Raw genomic sequence first — 23,163 nt, forward strand, 5'->3', positions numbered from 1 at the left:
GCTGTGTTCCTTCCAGATGTTTCTGGGCATTTGTAAACCTGCAACAAATAATTACAACAGGATGATTCTGTGTCAGGTTCTTTCAGGTTCTGGGTACACATGTTCCTTCCTGGGGCTCTCAGGGTTGGCTGGAGGAGACTTATTAGACAAATGAGAAAATCAGAGGGCTTTCTGGAAGAGGTGATGCTTGAGTTGAGAGCTGTGGGATAGAGTTAAGAGGAGGAAAATATGAACACACCTAGCGGACAGGGCAGTGTGGGCAAAGGCCCTGGGGCAGGAGGGAACAGGGCACAGAGGAGCTGAGAGAAACCAGTGTGGAGTCCTGAGGTAAGGGCCAGAGTGGAGAGAAGTTCAGACTCACTGGTGAGCCTGAGATAGCAGTCACATACCCTGTTTTATATTTTAAAAGTTCCCTTTGGCTGCTGTGTGGCAGATGAAGAGGGGCCAGAAGGGGAGGGAAAAGAGACCTGAATTGAGTTTGAAAGGGGACAGGAGGGGGACTGGGAAGCAGTCCGCACAGACCTGTTTAACCCCTAGGTGAGCTTTCTCTGAGCCAGTTCCTATTTCAAACCCTTTACAGTCAGTAGGTGAGTCCCCACACTAATCCTTTATGGTCTCTCTGATTAACCCCATTTTGCAGAAAAGGATACAGATGCTCAGAGGTGAAGTCCGTTGCAGGTCTCACCCACAATGTGTCACTCTGTTGTACTGCAGTTTGCTCTCTTGACCCTACCGTGGTGTGGGACCTGCCCTCGGTGGGCACGTGGTGCCACCCCCTTCCGTTTTGTTCCCGGCTGTGTAGTACTCCCAAGCCCCCGCGCCCCCCGCGCCCCCCGCCCCGCGCGCGCACAGCCAGTCCGAGCTGGCAGCGACCCCTCGGGTGGCTCCTGACTCCACAGTTGCCAACCTCCCTGGAGACTCTGCTACCAGAAGGCTTTTGGAGTTCTACATCGTGTGGCTCTTGCCCATCTGAAGGCCGGAGTTGCCTTCTCCAGTTGGGGAAGCGGCCCCCTCGGGAGGGGTGGGGGAAGGGGCGCCCGTGGCCAGCTGGGCGGGGGGGGGGGGGGGGGGGCGGGGTTGGAGCCGCGGGGGGCGGGGCCCTGGGCGTCCGCGCCGGCGCCAATGGGCGGGCGGCAGCCCAAGTCCGAGGCGGCGGCGTCCAGAAGCGGGAGCCGCAGCCAAGCCCCAGCCTGAGCCGTTGCCGAGTGGGTGGCGGCGCCATGGCGTGCGCGGGGCTGCTTACCGTGTGTCTGATCCGGCCGCCTGCGCCCGAGCCCCGGCGGCCCCCCGCGCCTGCCGCCGGGCCCGCCGGCCACGCGCTCTTCCAGGACGTGAGTGGGGAGCGGGCAGGGGGCGCGGGCCCTCTGGCCCTGGGGTCGTCGCTGTCTCTCCAGCTCTGTCCTCTCTCTCCCGGTGTCTCGCTGGGCTCTCAGTCTCTCGCTGTCTCTCCTTGCCCCCGGCTGTGCGTCTCTGTGCGTGTCTTTCCCTCCAGGGCTGTTTTGGGCCCCTGCTTCTTCTGTCTCTGGATCTCTGCTTCTCGCTGTCTCTCTCTGACCCTGCTGTCTCCGTTCTCTGTCTCTCTCCTTATCTCTCCTTGTCTCCTGGTTCGGTGTCACTGCCCCTGCTGCCCCCACCCCCAAGTCCACCCCATCTATGTCTGATGCAGTGGGGACGGTCAACACTTGATCGCAGGAGAAGTTCCCTCTATGGCAACCCTAAGCTGGGCTGACTCGGGCAGGGGAGCCTGGAAGAATAAACCGCCTTCTGACTTCTGACCCAGTGCTGATCCCAAGAGTCCCTCAGATCTGACCCAGGAGCCATGGGGTCCCATGGTTGGTCAGGATTGCCCACAGTGGTCTGTACATCCCTCCTGTGGGTGGCAGGTGGGCCTGCCAGTCCCATTGGGGTACCAACATGGAGCAGCCTAGCCAGGCCTCAGTCCCTTCCCTGAGCCCTTCCCCCCTTTCACCCTAGTGCTCACCCCATCCTGGTCCACTCCTGCCCCGACTTTCAGAGGTGTCTGCCTGTGGGGAAGACTGTATTCCCTTCCCTGCTGTCCCTAGTGACTCAGCACCTTGACCACAGTCCTCCTGGATGGAAGGTACCCGCTTCCCAGGTAGAAAAACCAAGGCCCGCGGAGTTCGGAACATGTCCACGATCACACATGGAGGCAGAGGCATGCTAGGGTGTGGCCCCAGGTATCCTCACTCCCAACGTTGCACCCCTCCCCACCATCTCCATCTGCCCCAGTCAGGCCACGCTGGGCTGCTGTGTGACCCTGAGCCAGTGGCAGGCCTTCTGTGAGTCAGGTTTCTGGCCAGGGGTTAGATTCATGCCAGTGCATCACTGACCCAGAGAAAACAGCTAGAGAGGAGTGGCATTCAGGACCTGGAGCTGCTAGGGGTTCTCTGTCCAGGCTTTGGCCTGCCCCTCCTTGCCAGGTGTGCTGGTCTCCCATTTGCTGGGCTGCTTTGGGTGACTTGGGAGTCTCTGGTCCCTGAACATGTCTTGACTCTGCTCCTCTGTGTCTGCCTTTGTTGCCCTTCATCTCTGCTTCTCTGTAAATATAATCTGTCCACCCTTGCTTTGTGCCACTCTCACTTCCCCTTGCACATGTGTGTACACACACACATGCACATACACACGCATACACGAGCCTGCCCAAGGCCTTCACAGTGAGTCAGACTCATAGGAAGCCCCAGCCCTGGAAGGGTTAACCCCAGGCACCCACAGAGAAAGGACTAGCCACTGCCCACATATCAGGGTCTTAAGCACCCAGGGAAACAGCCTTGAGCAGGTAGAGTCTGGGATGGACCATGGCCATGCCGCAGAGTTGGGTTCAGGTCTGGGACAAGGGCCCAGGAACTTGGCCCATCTCCCCTCCTTCCTCAGGCTGGGACCGTGCCAAGGGCTGATGCATCAGACAGAATCCAGGATAGGCTCAAGGTGTGGGAGGTGGGGGTGCCAGAAGCTGGCCTGGAGCACCCGCCGTGAGGCCAGGCCCTGCAGGAGAAGTGAGCAAATGGTGGGACCTGCTGTGTGATCTTCCTGTGCCCCCCTTGTTGGAAAACCTCCTGCAGGGCTGATCTGGGCAGGGAGTTGGGACCAGGCTGGGCAGGAGGAAAGGCGATGTGGGGGCAGCATGGCCGCAGCTGGGGCCCTGATGAGTTGGGTGGAGGCCTCTTGCCTCCCAGGCAGCGCTTCCAGTTCCCATCTATGCCCCTTTGTCCTCCAGGTTTTCCGCAGAGCAGACAAGAATGGTGAGTTGTGGCTTCCCCTGGGTCAACAGTGTGGGGAGGGGTGGGAGACATCAGGGAGGCTCAGGGGGGTGTGGGACTTGGGGGTACAGTCTAGAATGGAGAAGAATCTTGGGGAAACCCAAATCAGGAAAATCACTCAAGGCATCCTTCCCAGAGGGAGTGCTGTTTGGAGTTGAGCTTGGCAGGATGGAGAGCGGAGGGAATGTTTAGTCAGAGGCTGGAGGTGGGGGCGTACTCTCACACAGTGCCCTGGCACAGTTATGGGTAATTCTTCTATATGACTTCATGTTGTCCTCACAATCACCAGCTAGGTGGGAATTCTTCACCCCATTTCACAGACAAAGGAGCAGAAGCCCAGAGAGGTGAAACAGGTTGCCTGAAGTCACACAGCCTTTAAGTGGTGGGCCTTGGACCCAAGTCTGTGTGATGCTTCGTCCCAGGCTCCCTGTGTAAGGGGCTTGGAAAGGTGGGGTGATAGAGATGAGGCCCGTGGGGGGTTTACTCTTAGATCTTTAGAGGGCTCGGTAACATTCTGTATGACCAGTCACCTGGACCCAGGGAGGGCTTGCACACGATGCTGCTGGGTCCAGGGAATCAGCTTCCTTGGCCGTAGGTCCTGGGCAGTCTCAGACCCCAATCTGGGAAAACCTTGAAAGCTAAAGCAGGAGCCCTCAAGCGAGCCCGCAAGCAAATTGCTGCCCACAGGTGACTTAGGGCAGCCCACTGTGCCCTGATTGGCCAGTTGAGGGTTTGAGCTGAGGCAGCCAGTCAGCCTTGGCCTCACTTCTCTCCGGGGTCTTCAGACCCTTTTGTGTTTAAGCTTCCTAGAGCCAGGATCATGTCCTAACCCACTGATCAGGACACATGGTCTTATTTGGATCACAGCGTTCTGTCTGGGAGGCTCAGACCCTACCCTCCTCTGCTCCCCCAACCCCATCTGCTTACAGACCTTACAGGCCAAATCCTCAATGTCTTTGGCCATCCCACTGGGGCTCTTAGACTGTTACGTGGCCCCTGCAAAGAGGAGGTCATTCCCTCCTAAGCCAGCCTGCTGCTGCTTGCAGGGGATCCAACTCTTAGGAAGATCTCATCTGCCTCCCAGTGGCTTCTCTGTGAAGGGCGTGGGTCCAGAGCAGCCTGGAGCCAGGCTGGTGGCAGAGACTCAGCCTCCAAGTCCTCTGAGTGACGTCTAGGTCCTACCATGATCTGGCCGTGTCCCAGGCTGTTCATTTGGCAAACACGTATTGAGTCCCTATGTAATACGTGTGTGCTGCCCTGTCCCTTGGGTGCCTGCAAAGTGGGCCCTGTTGCCTGAAGTGGGCACCTCCAGGGACTCTTTTTGTCTCCAACAGCCAGGTCCCCCCCCCCCCCCCCCCCCGCCGCAAGCTCAGAATTCCATTCCACCTGGCTGAGTAGTCTTTGGAGGGGGGTCTGATCTGGTGGCAGGGGTCAGGGATACTAGCTCTGCTCCCTGCCCCCCCCCAGATGATGGTAAGCTCTCATTTGAGGAATTCCAGAATTACTTTGCTGATGGGGTTCTCAGCCCTGGGGAGCTGCGGGAGCTGTTCAACGGCATTGATGGGCACTCTACCAAGTAAGTACAAGAGGGGGTGGGTGAGCCGTGGGTAGATGTGAGGCTAGGTTATCCCAGCCCCACTGTGTCCCCTGCTGCCTTGGTTCCTTGTGGAGGCTGGGAGGTTGCATAGGGAGAGAGGTGCCAGGGCCCGATGCCAGCTTTACCCGCCCACTCACCCCCTCCCTGGCTCCAGCCTTGTCCATCACACTGCTTCCAGCTGGGACCCCAAAATAGCCAGGTCTGAGTCACCACCCGTGGTTCAGCCCACAGGTGTCCCCCCCTCCCCATTCCCGCTTCCTGCAGGGACAAGAGGATGCCCGAGACTGGCTGGGCCCCGCCGGCTTCCACCCATGGATGCAAGTGCACAAATACGCACCTACCTCCCCATGTGTGTTCCCACATCTGCAGGCCTTAGCAGGAGTTGCACGCTTTCCTCCCCGTGCTTCCTCACGTGCGTGCACATGCATACACAGCTGTCCCTCCCTCTCCCCCTGCATCACCTTAGAATAAATTCCAGACTCTGGGTCAGCATTCAAGGCTGCCATGCCCTTCCCTGTTTTGAAGCCTGAGCTGGACCTTTTGTCTGCAGTGCTAGCACTCCCCACCACCAGACACTCTAATCAAATTCCTTGTCCTTCAAGGCCTAACTGAAGTAGCCTCCTGGAAGCCCTCCCGAACCTACCAAGTAATACCCCGTGGTTTCTCCGGACTTCCCCAGACCTGGCTTCCCCTTCCCAGCTCTGACCCCTCCTCTCTGGCCTGTGTCCACATTTCTCTCCCTGGGCCTGAAATCTCCTTGGAGGCCACAAGTGGGTCTGAATTTTTGCCCTCAGTAGTACCCTTGCTGCCCCTCGGCCCACTGAGCAGCTTAACCTGGGGTAGAGGCAGTAGTAGCTTTCTCGTCAGGCCGAGCTGGGCAGGCAGCGGGAGGAACGTTGGCTCCAAAGTCCCAGGTCACAGACTTAAGTCTGTGGGACTGACGGGTGCCTTCTCTTTTCCCCACAGCAATTTGGAAACAGAGAGACTGTGTGGTGAGTAGGCCCATGGGAGCGCTGCTCTCCTGGGACCCCTGGGCAGGTGGGCATGATGACAGGCTGTTCCTCCTCCCGTAGTGGGACGGGATGGGCTTGGCTCAGGATACGAGGCCTGGTTGGCTGGTGAGGAATTCCAGGCTGGGTAACAGAGCAGGTGGGAGGTGGTCCGGGAAGCTTTGAGCACCTCCTCTGCCTACAGACTACTTCTCAGAACACCTGGGTGTCTACCGGCCTGTGCTGGCTGCCCTGGAGTCGCTGAACTGTGCAGTGCTCACTGCCATGGACACCACCAAGCTGGTGAGTGGCGGGGTTGATGCTGGAAGGCTGGGAGTGAGGGCAGGGGTGTCTGCTGTGCTGTGGGAGCTGCCACTGTCAGGGCTCAAAGCTGTGAAGCTAGAGGCTTGAGTTCAAATCATGGCTCTCTCACTTTCTAGCTGTGCACCTTTCTCTCTCGGCCTCAGTTTTCTCATCTGTAAACTGGGGATAATAATAGAACTTACCTCCATACATTTGCTGTGACAATTAAATGAGAGCGAAGGCTGGGATTTTTGTCTTTCTTGCTCTCTACTCTATTTCCAGCACCCAGAACTCTGCCTGGCACACAGCAGCCACTTAATACCTAGAGCCGCTGCTGCGGCTGTTATTGGCGAGACCTAACTGTTGTGGAGTATTGAGCCCAGGACCCAGCAGGGATGGGATGGGGGAGGGCATGCTCACACACGGCCATAGGCCCATGCTGGTGTGTGGAACCTGGGGGTGGGTGTTTGTACGCATGTGTGGCCACATGTGCCTATAAGCACAAACAGTGCTCACAGCCAGGGCTCTAGGCTCTTGGATTGTGACTTTGAAAATACAAGCCACCCCTCCCTTTGTGTGTTCCTTTTAAGAAATGTCTCCACCCCCCCTTTGTCCCATAGCTCTTAATAATGAGGCTAGGAGGGAACAGGGAGGAGATCCAGGATTGTGCCTGACCCCACTTTTTACAGAAGGGGAAACTGAGGCCCTCAGTGAGTCAGTGATCAACTGAGGACAGGGCTTCCTTTTCTGGTTGCTTCTACATGGGATTTTTTCGGTTTTCAAAAGGTCACCCCTTGGGGCTTGGCATAGGATGGGAATCCAAACGGTATAGGGTGAGGGGTTGACGTGTTGTAATAATTTCCGTATCTGTGGCCTGGACACCAGTGGGAGTGTTGCCTTCCTTGTTGCCATGGAAACAGGGCCCTGGGGGTAGGCACCTGGACTGGTATTCTCTGAACTGGCACTGGTTAGGATAGATTCAAACTACTAGGTTGAAGTGAGGGTCCTCGGGGTCCAGACCACCTTCTCCTGGCTCAGTAAGGGTTAGGGGCGACCCATCAGCACATGATGACTCTGCCAGCTCCGATCACGTGAGACTTTTATCTGGAACTCAATGTCTCTGATAGAGCTATAGCTCCGCCCACCGAGCCCCTGCCTCTGCAGCCCCTCAGGTGGCACCTCCCCTCCGGTACAACAAGACTCAGTTGAATACTTCGTGCACCAGCCTGGAGCCACACTCCTGGTACATGGCCCGGGTTATCCAGCGGCATTGGAAGGAGCGCAGGGAGGCCGCCATGGAGCCGCCTGTCCATACAGCTGTGCCACGCCCAGGCTTGGCCACCAGGCAAGGCCTCAGTGCTGCATAGCCGTGCCTCCGGCACTGCGCCTCCAGCTCCATTTCCAGGCGCTCAGTGAAGCCAGGGAAAAGTGTGGAGCCACCGGCCAGCACCACGGTATCAGCCAGCCGTTTCCGTAGTGTTGCAGGAACCTTCTGCAGTGCCCGGAAGACCAGTGCAGGCAGTCCTGGCTTGGCCTGGCCTAGCAGACTGGGCTGGAAGATGGGTTCTGGGCAGCGGAAGCGCTCGCTGCTGAGACAGACAGAGCACCCCTTGCCTAAGCAGAAAGTGGCCGGATGGTGGCGGTCAGGGTTCTGAAGGTCTCCCTCAAAGTCCAGTGACACATAGCAGCAGCGTTTCTTGAGCTGTGTGATGGCCTTGCGGGGCAGGGCCCGCAGCTGTAGGTGGGGGTATGCTGCCACCAGCAGGTTCCGCAGGTAGCGTGACAGGGTGCTGCCTGCCACGTCCAGCCGGAATGTGGCCTCGTGCCAAGAGTGGCCCCCATAGATGGGCGTGGCATGGCACACGCCCGCTCCTGCCTCCACGGCCAGCCCGCTGAAAGCGCCAGTGGAGCAGAGCGCCAACAACGCTGTGCTGGCCATGTGGCACGCGGGCACTGCCAAGGCCTCAAACAGCAGCTCGGCTATCCTCTCGCGGCCCGCCGGTGGTGCCGACGGAGAATCACTCACTAGCACGGGCCACTGCTCTGGGCACACCCGCAGGCCGCCCACCAGCAGGCGCTCCCACAGCCCCTCCAGGGCCTCCCAGTCCACTACCACACCGTGCTTGATGGGGTGTGCCCGCGCCACACCACCCATCAGCTCGCAGCCCAGTGCTCCGGGCAGCACGGGCCGGTCCCAGCTGGGCACCAGGCTGGAGCTCTTCAGCACCAGGCGCGGCTGGTGCTCGCCCGCGAAGCCCGCCTTGATGAAGCCCGAGCCCTGGTCTATCACCACCGCCACGCGGCCCAGCGAGGGTGGCCGACCAACCCGCCCGCTTCCAGACACCGAGGCCACCATGGCTTTCCGGGCTCGGCTCCACCCTTCGCCAGAGGCTCCGCCCCCAGAGGCTCAGCTCCGCCCCCTGCTGAGGCTCCGCCTCTGCTGGCCTCACTGGAGGCCCGCTTTTCAGCTCTGGGTTCTGGCCCCAGGCCTAAGTCCTAGCCTTTCTGGCTACAGACCCAGCGCTCTCAAGTCTTGGCTGCAGCTTCTGGTCCTGAGCTTCCACTCTTCCGGCCAGACTGGAAGTACCTTTTCAGCTCTTGGCTCCGCCCATAGGCCCAAGGCCCCGCCTCTGGTTCCAGTGTCAGTCTCCGCTCTTGCTGGGCTTCAGCCACTTCAGGCTTCTTCGCCCTCCTCTGGCTCCAGGCTCCACGCTCCACCTTGCACCAGACTCTCTGAGGACTCGCCTCTGCTACATGGCCTGCTCACAGCCCTGGAGGAGGCGGATGATGAGACGGCCACATCAAATCCTAAATAAGGAGAAGCCGCCAGGCGCAACAGAACTCTAACAATGAAGGGGACTTGTTGCAATGTTCTCCGGACCTATATCCTCCCTTGGGGACCCAGGAGTCCAGCCCAGTCCTTGAGCCCCAGGCAGTCTCCTGGCACCTCTCTCCTGGCCTTGGTTGTGGAGGTGGGAGGGGGTGGTCAGAGAAGGAAGGAAAAGAACTTGGATTGGACTCATTGTGACCTCAGTCCTCACTACCTGCTGTGCTTTCCCATAGCCCTCTCCACCCATGAAAACCCCCTGGACACATCCACTCTTCTGGGACAAGGCCAAGAACAGTGATTTGGGCATTGGGGGATCTGGCCTCAGCTGCCCAGCACAACCAATCTGATTCCTTCCCCAAACCACGTCAGATTATCTGAGGTGTTCTGGCCGGGTGTGCACCTACCCCCCCTTCCCTGCCCCAATCCAGTGCTGACAAGACAGCTCTAATCACAGATCTATAGCCGCTCTGAGGACCTCTGTGTGCTCAGCCCTGAGGGGCCCAGGCCGCCCACATAGGGACCCTACCTTCAGGGGCTTCCATGGATGGACTCTTGTGGACCTGAGTTTGTGACTCGGTCCTGAAGATGACTCGTTGTGTGCCCCTGAGCAAGTCCCAATCTCTCTCTGGGCTCAATTTCTTCCTCCAAAAGGTAGTCCTAATCCTCACACAGGAAAAGGCCACTTCTTGTCTCTGCAGAGTCTATTCTCTTTAGGACCATTTTGGTTGCAAGTAGAAGACCTACTCAGGGGAACTTAAGCCAAAATAGGGATTTTATCACAGGGATCTTGTATGTCTTATGGATACCAAGGGCAAAGATGAAATCAGGTTTCAGGAACAGACTGGAAGTAGGCCTGACTGCAGGATGTGTACTGTCTCTGCATGTTTTATTCTGAAGACTGGCTTAAGCCCACACATGTTCATGTAGCGAACAGTCTCTCACAGCTCCTGAATTACAGTCCCAGGGAAGAGGCTGATAGGACCAATCACGTATGACCAGGACGCGTGGCCACATTGAGGAACATGGTTACCGTGATTGTAACTACATGGATGGTAGGAAAGGGTCTGTTCTTACATTTCGGAGAGATGCTATGGGTCACACGACCTCCGCCTGATGCAGGGGGATACGGAAGGGATGGCGATTGTGTTGACACAAATGAAAGTGCATGTTCAGCAGAAGCTGGGCCTATGTCTTTAATCAGCTGGGGCCCCTGCTGCATCTGCCCCCTTTGGGACATTCTGAGGTGGTCACGAGTGGAAGGCTGGCTTCAGGTTAGGTAGAGCTGGGGCAGCACTCCGGTCTGGAGCTGGGTTTGGGACCCAGGAGAATGAGAACAAGCAGCTGGATCTTTCTCACAGAAAGCATGCCAGGCCTCTCCTGGGTGAATTAGGGAGGTGAACCTTGCTTTGGAGACCACAGTGGCAATAAGGCCAGAGCAGGGGTGAGGATAGGAGTCCCTCAGAAGCCCTAGAGGGAGAGACTAAGGCTGGGGGCTGGGCCTACACGTGACAACAGTAAGTTTGGGCATTTCCCTGTGGGCCATGTAGAATCAGTGGGAGCTTGTGAGGACAGTGCACTGTCCTACAGACAGCTGAGTGGTTTGGAAGAAGTCTCTGGCTGCAATGTGGGCAAAGGGATGGCTCAGGGTAGGCTGGGAGACAAGTGACTGAGGTGACTTGGGGGTCACCAAGCAAAGTGGTGGCAGGGGTGAGGGATCAGAGGCCCAGACCCCAGCCTCTCCTTCTGGGTGTGCTCACAGGCAGACTGTGAGTCCCCAGGCCCCAGCCCTGCTGAGCGTGGGGCCTTCACAGTTCTTTCCAGGGTGGTGGCTGTTTGCCTGGGCCCCTCCCTGTGCCTAAGAAGGACCTGTGAATGTTGGGGACTCTCGGAGATGTTAGGCCTCTGTGGGAAGCAGCCCCCTCCTCCGAGCGTGGCCAAGCCAGGGTTTGCTCAAACTGCCCTCCCTTGGGCCTGCAGACCTTGAAGGGTCTGTGACCCAGGGCCTGGAGTTGGGGGAAGAGGGAACTAGCCTCCCTCCACTGTGGCAGGGTGCCCCTCCCCAGCTCGGGGCAGGGGTTCTGACGCTTGGGTCACAAGGGGAAGGCACAGTCGGGCGGCAGGCCGTGGCCGTTGCTCTGCCATCAATATTCCTGTTTCCTTCGTCTCGTCCTGGGCCTCAGTTTCCCTCACCCAGCTCGGTGTCGCGCCGCCTCGGACAGAGCTAGCTGGCGCCAGGGTTGCTATGCGCTCTTTATTGGGCCGGGGGCCCGGCCGGGCGCTCAGGGCCGCGGGCGAGGGCAGCGGCGCCGCTTGCGCGGCTGCTCCTCGGCGGGGTCGGCCTCGCGGTCCGCTCCGCTCTCGGTCGGCAGACGCGCGTACAGCCGCTGCCAGCCCTGCGCCACCTTGGCTCCGCCCCCCGTTCCGGCCCCGCCCCCAGGCGCGCCCGCCGCACAGCGCCCCTCCTCCTGCAGCCGCGCGTCCAGCAGCAGCAGCAGGACCAAGATCTTCTTCATTTCTCTCTCGCGCGCGCCCTCGCGCTGATCAGCGCCGTCGCCCGCTCCTCGCAGCATGGGCGCCGCCGCCGGGGAGCCCACCGGGGCGCCCGTCGCGTCCTCGCCTGGCCGCCCAGGCCGCGCGCCAGGGCCCGCCGCCACCTCGGCTAGCTGCTGCCGCTTGTCCAAGGGGAAGAGCAGCACGATCTTGGCCTGGGGGTGGGGTAGGAGCGTGAGGGGGAAGAGCATACCGCGTCTTCTTGCTGAGGATCCGCACCCACCCAGGTCCTGTCTCCTAGGACTCTGTCCGCTTTACGTTTTCAGGACTCCCAGCCTCCATGCCCGGGACCAGGAGTGGGTCTCCCCCTATCCCATCACCCAGGACCCCTGCCTTCCCTCTGAAAACCCTTACCCACCCTAGGTTGACCTCCCGAGACCTTGCACCTTCGACGTTTATGGGATCTTTGCCTGCCCTCCTAGCCTTGGTGCTGGGACTCTAATCCACCCCAGAAAAATAGCACATTTTGAGGCTGGGAGCTGGAAGGGGGGCATAAGGGAACATCCTGTGTCCATAGCCTCTGTGGTCCCAGCTAGGGCTGATTCCCCATGCTGAGCCCTCTATCCATCTGTCCGGGTTGGGAGAATCCCTTCCTGCCCACCTTCCTGGACTCCCAAGTCTCCTGGTTTTTTGAATCCCTACTGTCCCTTTTGGGCTTTTAGGACCCAACCACACCCATAGGAGTTCCTGGGACCCTCATCCTCAGGAGGCCCTCGGACTTATGCCCACAAGGCCTAGACTCCCAGCATTCCCTCTTGTCCACCTGTTCAAGTACCCCTGACTCCCACCTACCCCTAGACCCTGGCACTCACGCTTGGCTTCTTCCGCTTGAGGTGGCTGAAGAACTGCTGTTTCCGCCCAGCCTTGTCCATGTCGGGCGGCCTCTCCTTGCGGGCCTGCTTGGGCACTTTGGTCCTCTTGTGAGAACTGTTGTTTCCCATGGCAGGGCCGGTCACCACTGGGGGCCACAGCCCATGCTGCCTCTGCCCTGCCTTCTGGCTGGCGGGGGGGCACCCTGCCCCTGCTCTGTCCCATGGAGGCCACATTGTGACCTCATGGGTCAACCTCACCACCTCCAGACTCTAAGCTCCTCCTCCCAGAACCCACAGGTACAACTTGGCTCCGTTTACTCTGTGATTTGTGGCTTTGGTTTCTCAGCTGTAAAACGGGGCTAATAATCACGAATGAGGCAATGCTTGTAAGGTGCTTAGTCTTAAGTAGAGAGGAATTTTTGTGATCTGGGTTTGAATTCTGACTCTGCCACTAACAGTTGTGTGATCTTGGCCAAGGTAATCAACTGCTCTGGGCCTCAGTCTTCTCGTCTGCAAAATGGGGTCAATTACAGTTCCCGTAAGTTGTTATGAGAATTAAATGAAATTCTGCTCGGAACAGGGCCCGACACATAGTAGGTACTATGTTAAGCCAGGTTTTTTGGTTGCAAGTAACAGAGACTGATCAATCATCTTAAGTGCTCAAAAGGGAATTTATTGGAAGGATTTCAGGGAGCTCAGAGCATGGCTAGGAAGTCCGGAGACCAGGCTTGGAGAGACAGGACAGAAGCCATTGGCCTGTCTAAGAGTGAGAGGACTCAGCCCCCATTCTGTTCCTGCCTCCTGCCCCCATTCTGTTCCTGCCTCCTGGCTCATAAGCCTGGCCCAGCAGGGGCCATCTGATGACTGAGCTGAGGCAGGTCACAGACAGGAGATGAAGCCCCCGATGGATGGTTCCTCTGGAGCCCCTCGTGGCGGGTGGGCAAGCCTCTGGCTAGACCATGGCTCCTCAGGACTTCCATCCTGGTCTGTGTCCTTTGTAGGAATTAACTCATTGAAGTTTTTCAGCAGCTCAGTGAGATGGCTGTTATCATCCCTGTTTTCTAGGTGAGGAAACTGAGGCACAAGGAGGTGAAGATAGTTGGAGAGTCTCTGAGCATCCCACATAAGCAGCATAGGGCCTGGCACGTGTCGGCCTTGTCTTTTCTGCCCACGTTGGGAGGGGCTAAGTGGAGGCTAGTGATCTAGGGATCAGTGCTGGTGTGTGTGTAAGGACAGTGACCTGGCTGGCTGTCTTGTATCTGCAGCTCCCAGGAAAAGGTAAATGTTTGTTGCATGGATGAGTGAATGAATGAATGCATGCATAGACTATGAGTTTAGGGCCAGCTGGTAAGTTGGGGCCACATCACACTATCGTTTTGCCTCATGTGTCAAAACTGGCCTTGGATGCCCTGTGACCTGCTCTACCCCCCACCCACCTAGCTGTGCCTGGGGCCACACTGGCCGAAGGTGGTGGTCCCAACGGGGAAGGGGCCTTAGGGCCCAGAAAACAACAGAGGCCTCCCTGTATGTTGGCCTCACACCTCCCAGGAAGGGAGGCCAGGCCCAGACGAGGAGGGTCCAGGCCCTTGCTCTCAGTCCCAGCGCTGTCCTGCTCTGGTTGCATGCTCTCTGCTCCTCATGCTGCCTCTGCTGTTTTCATGGGCAAGGGGTAGGGGAGCAGGGCAGTGGCTCCGCATTCAGAAATATATGCCTAAGACCAGGAAATGTTGACCATGACCCCTCTGCCCCCAGGAGTATGAGCGGGCCTCCAAGGTGGACCAGTTTGTGACCCGCTTCCTCCTGCGGGAGACGGTGAGCCAGCTACAAGCCCTTCAGAGCTCACTAGAAGGGGCGTCAGATACCCTGGAAGCCCAGGCCCGGGGCCCACGGTACGTGAGGTGCCCTGCTGGTCATTGTCACCACATTCCAGGGCCCTTGGCTTCCATCACAGTCCGTACCTCCAGTATCCCAGAGCTGACATTCTTGTTGGCAGGGAGGCCAAGAAGGGGTGAGAGGGGGCGGCTGGTTTTGAGGCTGGGTCTCAATGTCCTGGGAAGCCTGTTTTGCCCCACCCAGGTCTGGCCCTGTTCTGGGGCCCCAGTCCTTGGCCTGTGGGTCTGGGAGCAGAGAGTCGACCTTCCACTTCCCTAGGTCAGACGAAGACAGTGTGGAGGTGAAGAGCAGACCCCATGGCAGCCGGCGGGCAGGGCGCAAGGCGCTGCGGAGCATCGGCCGGTCACCCACCTGGTCTCCTGGCTCCTCCCCCTCCTTGGACACAGGTGCGCCTGTGGCAGGGTGGGAGATCTGGCTGAGGAGGGTCGGGGGGGGGCCCAGTGTCCACTCCTCCACTGCCCTTCACTTCATCCTGAGAGGTTTCCCGCCGTGCGGGGGCCCATCCCGGACTTCCCCGCTGTGTGTCTCCCACCCCAGGGCAGAGCTCAGAAGCCGAGATGCAGTGGCGGCTCCAGGTCAACCGTCTCCAGGAGCTCATTGACCAGCTCGAGTGTAAGGTGAGTGGTCACGTGGCCAGTGCCCCAAGGGGGAGGACCTTCCTGGAATCCGCCTATGCCAGGCACACGCCGGGGGCCCTGCACACACTCTGTGTCCCTCACAGGCCCCCAGGCTGGAACCTCTGCATGAAGAGGAGCTTACCAAGGGGCCTGAGTCGGTGAGTCCAGGAGAGGGACAGGCAGCTGGGTATGGTGCCAGGAGGAGGTGCTCATTAAGTGAGGGGGTTCACGGGGCCTGCTGCCCACTTGGCCTCTGTGTTATACAGATGCCCTTTTCCCAGGTTTGGCCCAGCCCTCATCCCCCAAGGTGCTGGGTTCTGGCCCTTGCTGTGTGATCCTGTAGAAATCGTGGCCCCTCTCTGGGCATTAGTTTCCCTCATCTGCATTCCTGAAAGCCGGTCTGGGCGTGTGGGTGGAGGTTGGAGGGGGAAATGCGCATACTCCAGGAGAGAGACAGTGGCTGGATGGAGGCAGTGACCTTGGCCACAGGGACAGGAGGATGGAATCAGTGTCAGGGGCCGGGTTGGGGCCGGAGCTCCACCTCACGGTGGGCCGGGGCTGGTGCAAGTCAGGAAGGGCAGGGTCCTCCTGAAGGCCACATCCGGTCCCTCGCCCGTGCCCTGCCTTACCCTGGCTGACCAGGGGGCCTCTCTTGCCAGCACATCCTCGTGGCCCAGCGGCAGGTGCAGGTGGCAGAGGAAGCCCTGCAGGATTTCCACCGTGCCCTGTGCTGCTACGTGGACTTCACGGGGGCCCAGAGCCATTGCCTGCAGTGAGTCCCCAGCTGGCCAGCAGGCTGGCCAATGTCGGGTGGGGGTGGGGGGAGTGAGTAGGGCAAAGTGCTGGGGCTGGGCATCCTGGGCCAGGGTTCCCATTAGACACCCCGGCTGGGTGGGCAGTGGTGGTGGTAGCCTGGGCCTGGCCTGGCCATCTCTTTGGCCCCACAGCGTGTCTGCCCAGAAGATGGACAATGCCTCTTTCACCCTATATGAGTTCTGGCAGGATGAGGCCTCCTGGAGAAGGTATGATTGGTGTCTGAAAACTAAAATTTATTGAGTATGGGCCCTGGAGTGAGTCAGGCCTGGGTTCAAATCATCCACTATTATTCCCTGGCTGTGTGACTTTGGGAGGGTATTTACCCCTCTGAGCCCCAGGGGTCTCCTTTCCAAAATGAGAGTAAAAGAGGTCCACCCTCCTATGAGCCCTGCGCTGGCGGGCAAGGAGCTGAACACAGTGCCGGCGGCACGGGAGGCAGGCCCTTGGGGACTTACACACGCTTCCCACCGTGCCACACCCTGTGCCAGGCACCCGTGTGTTACTTCGTGTAAACCCCGCCCCCCCCCACCGTGTCCTGCTGCAGTGTGCACCACTGTCCCCAGTTCGCACAGGGAACGGAGGCTCAGAGCCAGTATGAGGCAGGACTGGGATCTGAATCCCGATAACAGGACGGGTGGGAGTGGGGAGCTCTTCACCAGGTGGTGCTGCTCTTCGGGGGACCAACTCCAGCCTCAGGTCACTCCATGACCCTCCCCAGGCACCAGCATTCTGCCTGTAGTAAGGCCTTCCAGCGCATCCTCATTGACCACCTTCGGGCTCCGGACACCCTCACCACTGTGTTCTTCCCAGGTACGCTGTGGCCCCCAACCCTCTACAGCCCTATGGAGTGGCAGTGGGCCCCTGATGGCCTCTGATTCTCAACCTCTGACCCCTAGCCTCCTGGTGGATTATGAATAATAACTGAGGCCTGCCTCATTCTGGAGCTTCTGGACTGGTCAACTCAGCACCAAGATCAAGGACGCGGCCACTCTTAGTCCTGGGGCTGGGCTCTCAGAGCCCCCCCCAGACCCAACTGGTGGAGAGTCTCTCAGCCCAGGGATCAGGGACTGGGCGGCTTGCTTTCTGTTTATTTATCAGTGTATTTTATTGTTTCTAGCTTTGGCCTCTGAGGCACTCTGGCCTCTGCCTGGCTCAGGAGGCTTGGATTCTGGTCCCCTCTGTCCCAGCCTTGTTGTGTGACACAGAGCAGGTCACTTCCCTCTCCGGGTGGGCCTTGGGCTGTCTGACTGCCTAGTGGGTACCCTGCTTCCTTCCTGCTGTCTTGGGGCCAGGCTTCTGCTCTTCCTCAACCAGCAGCAGAACCAGGGCTGATGCTCAGGGACACCACCCCCCCACCAAACCTCGACCCCTGAGGCTGGGCCGGATCCGTCTGCAGTGTGGGGTAAGGACCTGGGTGTCCCCATCACCCTCCCGGGCTGGCAAAGTTCCCAACTCTTCCAGCACCCTCCGCTGCGCCAGAGCCCTCTGCAGGATCCTGGGTTGGTTTGCGTGTCATTTGCATATCATTTGCATGCTCATGCCCACCCATACTCAGGGCACTATGGGAAGTCCCAAGGTGACCTTGCCAAGTAGCAATAATTTGGGTCCAGTGTCACCTGCTCCCCCCATATACCTCTGAACCCCAGCCCAGAGGCAATAAAGGAAGTGGTCACCTCTGGTGTTGTGTCCTCTCTCTCGCTTGGCAAGAAGGTCGGGCTCTGGGGTTGGTTTGTATCTCAGACCAGCTGCTTAGGGCAGGCAACCTTTCTTTAGAAATCAACTGTTTCTCATCTTGGGCTCCCGTGTGTCTTTAGACAGTGGGAACTTCATCACAGCTGACCCCTGTTTCCTCAACTCAGGGCCCTCTCACCTCCATAAACCCTGGTTCTGGGGTCTTGCCTGGGCAAGGGAGTGGACTGGATCGGTCTCTGCTCTCAGCTCCCTGAAAATTGGCTGGCTATTCTAGCTTCACCACCACCCTCCTTGCCAACAGGGTGTGATCTGGAGTTGGGGGCACAGAGTCTTCTCAGGGTCCCAAATAGTGTGGCTGGATGCCTGTGAGAATCCTGTCCCCTGACAGAACCTTCCTCCCCCAGCCCCTTCTAGACTGGCTTTGTCACCACTCCTGTCACCTGACAGAACCAGGTGTGGAATGGCCAATGTGGTCCACCCAGGCACTGGGGGGCCCTACTTCTCTGGAGAGAACGGATTGGGGGGCATGGAGAGAGGTGTCTGACCTGCTTGGCTCTAAAGGGGAGACACGTGGTACCACAAGGGCACAGGATGGCCTCTGATCTGGTCCGGATGGTGTCAGAGTTGGGAGTTTTTAGACAAGAAGACACAGGCTCAGGCTCTGAGGGGGAGGAAAGCTTGCCTCCTGGCACTGAGGGAAGCCCAGCAGTCGGCTGAGGCTGGGGCAAGGGGACCATGGGCTGAGGCGAAGGTGGGGAGGGAGCAGGGCCTCAAAGGTGCTTCATCCTGAGAAAGCTGTGGTGGGTTTTAAGCCGGAGTGACCAGCCAGTGGGCTGACAGTTCACCAATGTTCCTGAATGCCCCGGTGGTGCCAAGAAGGCGACTCAGATGGTACCAGCTCAGCGTAGATGTCCTGGTCTGAGACTCCAGGCAAGGTCTTCCCTGGGGTTTCTCCCTAGTGACCTCCACAGGAGTTCAGACTTGACGGGGCGGGGGGGGGGGTGTCACAGAGCTGCTCCCAGCGGCCTGGCCACCGGCCAGAGAACCAGCACAGGGGTCCCTGGAGGCTTGTTGGCCACCCCTCTTCCCAGACTCCTGGCAGCTCCTAGAAAGTGCAGCCTGCACAGGTGCCACACAGCTATGGGCGGGCTTGAGGAGAGCTCAGTGTCTAGTTAGAGAAGCAGCCCATCCAGGAGGAAATAATCCTGCTTTCTGTCCTGTGTTCTCAATGCTTCTGTTTCCTCCATAAAAAACAGGGACAGCAAACCTCAAAACTAAAAAACTTCCCATTGGTATCTTTGAACAAAGACATCGAAATCCCCAAGCTGACCTCTTAAGGGACCGCTTCCTGAGGGCTGGTTCCCTTGCCTGCTTCACCCCGCCCTGGAGCTGGACAGTTCACGCTTTTTGTTTTCGTTTTTGTTTTTAAGAGGCCACGTCCTCCCTCCCTCACGCCGCTGGGAGGAGCTGGGGAGCGGACTGCAGGGAGGGGGTGTGGTCAGCCCAGCGGGGTGGCGAGGTGGGGAGGGTGCTGCACCCGAGGGAGCAGAAGGTGGAGGAGGGGACTGGAGGTGAGCCAGGAGGCCGGGCCAGAGGGAGTCTGCAGATGTGCTGCGGGTCAGGGAGCCAGGAAGCTGGGAAGCTGTGGGGAGCGTGGGACTGGGAGGCTGGAGTTTGGGCTCCAGCAGGGCTGCGGGGGGCACAGAGGAGGTGGCCGGGCCTTTACGTTGTGTTTACCTAACTCCACCTTCATCTCCATCCTGTGGTCACCCTAACCCCCGGGTCGTGGTCACCCTAACCCCCGGGTCGTGGCCACCCTAACCCCCGGGTCGTGGCCACCATCCCTTCTCGCCTACGAGACTGTGGCAGCCTCTTCACTGGGCTTCCCATCTCCAGTCCACCCCCACCACAGTCATTCCCCGTAAAGGAACAGACAAGGGGCTTTCAAAACACGACCATGGGGATCACACGACTCTGCTAGAACTCTTCAGTGGCACACACTGCCCTCAGTTTGGGTTCTTGAATTGGCATTCAAGGCCCTTAGCAATCAGCCCCACTCCCAGTGTGTACAGCCTCCTCTCCCTAAAACACGCCGGCTGAGCTGGGCTACGGGCAGCCTCAGTCACTCCCTCTCGGCCTCCCCTATCGCCCCCCACCCTGTCCCGGTCCACCACAAAACGCCGCCTCAGCCTTCAAGTAGCAGGTCAAAGCCATCAGGTCCAGGTCACCATTCCAGGCCTTGCCCTCCATGCCCTGTGCTCTTGGTGGCTCTTCAGCTCACCTCAGCAGCCACTGGGTGCTTGCTTTGTGGCGGGTGCTGGGGATCGTGAAATGTCCCAAGCTGGTACAGCACCCAGGTCAGGGGCGGGTAGAGTGCAGATGCTGGGAGAGCTCGTAGGTCCTTCCACCAGCTACCACCCCACCCTCTTACCCACTCCTTGCACCTGCCTCTTCACTTTCCTCCCACCTGTGCCAGTGACTCATTGGCACACATCTAAACCTGTCCTGGGGACTGGCCCAGTGCCAGGCCGGGTGCACGCTGTCTGAATGGCTGCCACCGCGCTCTGACTCTTGGAGGGCAACACGTACACGAAATCCTTAACACAGCCTCTGACGGGTCAAAACAAAGGGACTGAGAATTAGGTGGCCTTTCAGGAAGTTGTTATATCTACATATACTTTTTTAGAGCTCTCCACCCAACACGAGGCTTGAACTCACAACCCTGAGAGCAGGAGTTGCATGCCCTAGTAAGTGAGCTAGCCAGGCGTCCCCAGGAAGTTACTCTCAAATACGTAAGCAAGACACCATGCTCCAGGCAGGATACTGAGACAAAGACAAATCCTCAATGAAATCACATACCGGCGGAGAAGCAGGCTAAGAGAACAGCTTCCGTTTCAAAGGCTTCCCGAGCGCAAGGCCTTGTGCTGGGACAGCTCCCGCATGACCCCACTTCACCTCACAACCACCCAATGGTGTGGGCATCGTTAGCGCTCCCAGTTTATAGAAGCAACAAGCTCAGCGAGACAGCACCCTGCTCCAAGTCCCACCGCTGGATCGACTCCCCGGTACTGTAGCCGCTTGCTCTCAAGCATGAACAACGCTGAGGGAGATCTTGGGTGTCCTCTAGTAATGGAAGCCAGCGCAGGGCTGGAGGACAGTGACAGCTCTAACAAAGGAAGAAAGGAGGCCAAACCTTGGGGCTGCCCGATGGCAGCTGGGGCAGCAAGGAAGATCCATGGGAGCAGAGGTGAGGGGTGATCTGGTGTGGGCTATCCAGGGCCCAGCCATCAGAAGGTAAGTGGTGGTGTGGCTGAGTCCTCTTCATTTCTGGAACTCCCCAGGAGGCACCCAGATAATGTTAGCTGAACTCATGCGGCAGAAAGGAAGTGTGGGAAAAGGTTGGTGCAAAGGGGAAAGGAAAAGTTGCTGGGGTGTGCACCCTGGATAGGTATCTGGCTTGCGGGCTGGAGGCACCAGAGTGAGCAAGTCGGGCTCACTCCACAAGAGGGCGCCCGGCACCAGGCAATGAAGCTGTCCTGGGGAACGGGGGAGGGGTGGGTGGTTTGTTGTGGGTTCCCCAACCTTCTAGGGAGGGGGGGGGACAGCGGAGGGGGTACCCCCAAACCAATACCCTGAAACTCCAGCAGTAAGAAACAAGCACAGACAGGCAGGAGGTGTTCAGATTGATACATTTGCTCATTCTGATTGTGTCATCATCTCAGGCCAATTATTTCCCTTTATACTGAGAAACCTAAGTCAGTAGGCTCCATACTTGAAGTTTGAAAGGGCTCTCCATTAGAAACCTACCTTCCAGAAGGAACAACTCTTTCCTATTTTCCATCTCCTTGTCTATGCATATAGTTCAAGCTTCGCTCATTTTCAGATCCATCTGATATGCTGGTCAGCAGTACACTGGGAATTTCAATGACTGTCCTCTCCAGAATTCGATTTTCAAATCTGCCTGGTTAGTTTCTTACTGTTTGCTTGCTTTTTTCCAGCACCATCTTTAGAGGTTTCATAGTTACGTTCTGTACCCGATACTAGTATCAAAGTCCCAGGGGTTTAAATCAATTTTTAAATTATTCCTGCTGACTCTTGCTCATAGTGGCTCATTTCCTTGGATGTTTAGTAATCTGGGAGGGCATTTTGTAATTGATAATATCAATATTTTTGATATTTTGATTTTTCTCTAGAGGATTTGCATTTTTGCTTCTGCCAGACACCAGGAGATACGGCATGCAAACCTAGAATCATCTTAATTCCTCAGCCCCAGGAGAAGGCAGACATGAGGTAGTGTCTCCAGTCAGATTCTCGTTCTTCGGAGGGGCAGGGTATTCTGCCCAGTTCCCTTTGCAGATAGATTTTACCCTGCTTGCCTTTTCGCTGAGGCCAAAGCCAGTGACCTGGCTTCACGGAAGGTCCCAGATCTGCTTCTCTGTTTTGTAGTGGCTTACACTGCCCCAGAGGCACTTAATCCCTCACACTCCAACTTCTTGAAATTTCTCCTGACCCGTTTCCACTTCTGTGTTCAACTACCTTTGTGGTTTTGGTTTACTGTCATTTTTTCCTGGCCTTTGGGGATTTCCTATACTTTCTCATCTGTGACCTCAGCAATGCAGTTAAAAGTACATTCAATGGAATTTATCCAGCATCTGGGTTTTTTATGGTAATGGCAAATATTTTGGTCTACGATTTCTTTTTTTTTTTTTTTTTTAAGATTTTATTTATTTATTTGACAGAGATAGAGACAGCCAGCGAGAGAGGGAACACAAGCAGGGGGAGTGGGAGAGGAAGAAGCAGGCTCATAGCAGAGGAGCCTGATGTGGGGCTCGATTCCGGAACGCCGGGATCACGCCCTGAGCCGAAGGCAGACGCTCAACCGCTGTGCCACCCAGGCGCCCCTGGTCTACGATTTCTATAACAAATTTAATACTATACCATATTATCACTCGAGTCCCTAGGATCTTTTTTTCAGACTGGATTACGGACTTGTCTACCAAATGTGCTTTTGTGCTAGGCTGGCAGTCACAAGGCTGAGATCCTGTTACTGTTCTAGGTGGTGGACTGTAGCGCTGGGCAGCTGCCCAGAGACCGGCAGTTGGCACCATCTGCATGAAAGATCACACAGCAAAGCCCCCACCTTGCCTTCTGGGGCCATAGCCACAGCCCAACCCTTTCTCCCTACCCTGAGAACACCCCTTTGCATTTTGGAGGCCTGTGAAGCTGGTGGTGCCAAGAAGCCTCTAGGGCAAGGCTGCTCTAAGAAGTAGGTTTAGGGCAGGGGTGCCTGGGTTGCTCAGCTGGTTAAGCGTCTGACCCTTGATTTCAGGGTCGTGGATGGAGTCCCGCACTGGCCTCCGTGCTCAGAGTGGAGTCCACTTGTTCCTCTCCCTCTGCTCCTTCCCCACTCGCACTAAGTAAATAAAACCTTAAAAAAAAAAAAAAAAGTAGGTCTAGGGCAGAGGTCAGAAATGGGTACTCAGGTGACAGGAGTGAGGATGGGGCCAGGGCCTTGGGAAGCGAGCCCTCAGGTCACCGGCTGGGAAACTGGACTGACAGCCTAAGACTCCATACACATAGGTGTGCATGGGTGTGCCTGCACCAGTCTGGGTCATGTCACAGCCGGTTAGACGACCTCAGAGCCATGTTAAGTACTACACAGGGTCTGCTGGAGGCACGCAAGCTGGTGATGGGTGTTCAGGAAAAGCAGTTTGAACGCACGTTCCACGGATCCAAGCAATGTTCAGTTCTAGAACTCTCACCTTGGAAAATTACCCCAAAGAAAT

The 23,163-nt window shown here is 57.7% G+C and overlaps 3 protein-coding genes across 4 annotated transcripts; 1 reads left to right on the plus strand and 2 right to left on the minus strand.

The window, feature by feature from the left end:
* The first annotated feature begins 1,132 nt into the window (after positions 1-1,132).
* On the plus strand, positions 1,133-17,383 carry NECAB3 (N-terminal EF-hand calcium binding protein 3). 2 transcript variants are annotated; one of them, XM_026503302.4, is made up of 13 exons: positions 1,133-1,331; positions 3,236-3,260; positions 4,746-4,854; positions 5,842-5,867; positions 6,070-6,167; positions 14,112-14,248; positions 14,511-14,638; positions 14,790-14,869; positions 14,974-15,027; positions 15,529-15,641; positions 15,817-15,891; positions 16,404-16,495; positions 16,582-17,383. In XM_026503302.4, exons 1-13 carry the CDS (start codon positions 1,221-1,223, stop codon positions 16,608-16,610), a joined length of 1,077 nt encoding a protein of 358 aa, XP_026359087.2. In that variant the 5' UTR covers positions 1,133-1,220; the 3' UTR covers positions 16,611-17,383. The 2 variants fall into 2 exon arrangements, with proteins under 2 accessions (XP_026359087.2, XP_044241704.2); XM_044385769.3 differs by lacking the exon at positions 15,817-15,891.
* On the minus strand, positions 7,369-8,106 carry ACTL10 (actin like 10). The gene has a single exon (XM_026503303.2). The coding sequence runs from the start codon at positions 8,104-8,106 to the stop codon at positions 7,369-7,371; it is 738 nt and encodes a 245-aa protein (XP_026359088.1).
* CUNH20orf144 (chromosome unknown C20orf144 homolog) lies at positions 11,277-12,488 on the minus strand. The gene is made up of 2 exons (XM_026502886.2): positions 12,360-12,488; positions 11,277-11,702 (listed from the first exon to the last, which is right to left on the minus strand). The coding sequence occupies exons 1-2, from the start codon at positions 12,486-12,488 to the stop codon at positions 11,277-11,279; spliced, it is 555 nt and encodes a 184-aa protein (XP_026358671.1).
* Positions 17,384-23,163: the final 5,780 nt, after the last annotated feature.

This window comes from Ursus arctos, unplaced genomic scaffold (assembly GCF_023065955.2).
Source record: "Ursus arctos isolate Adak ecotype North America unplaced genomic scaffold, UrsArc2.0 scaffold_16, whole genome shotgun sequence".
Lineage (NCBI taxonomy): Eukaryota > Metazoa > Chordata > Mammalia > Carnivora > Ursidae > Ursus > Ursus arctos.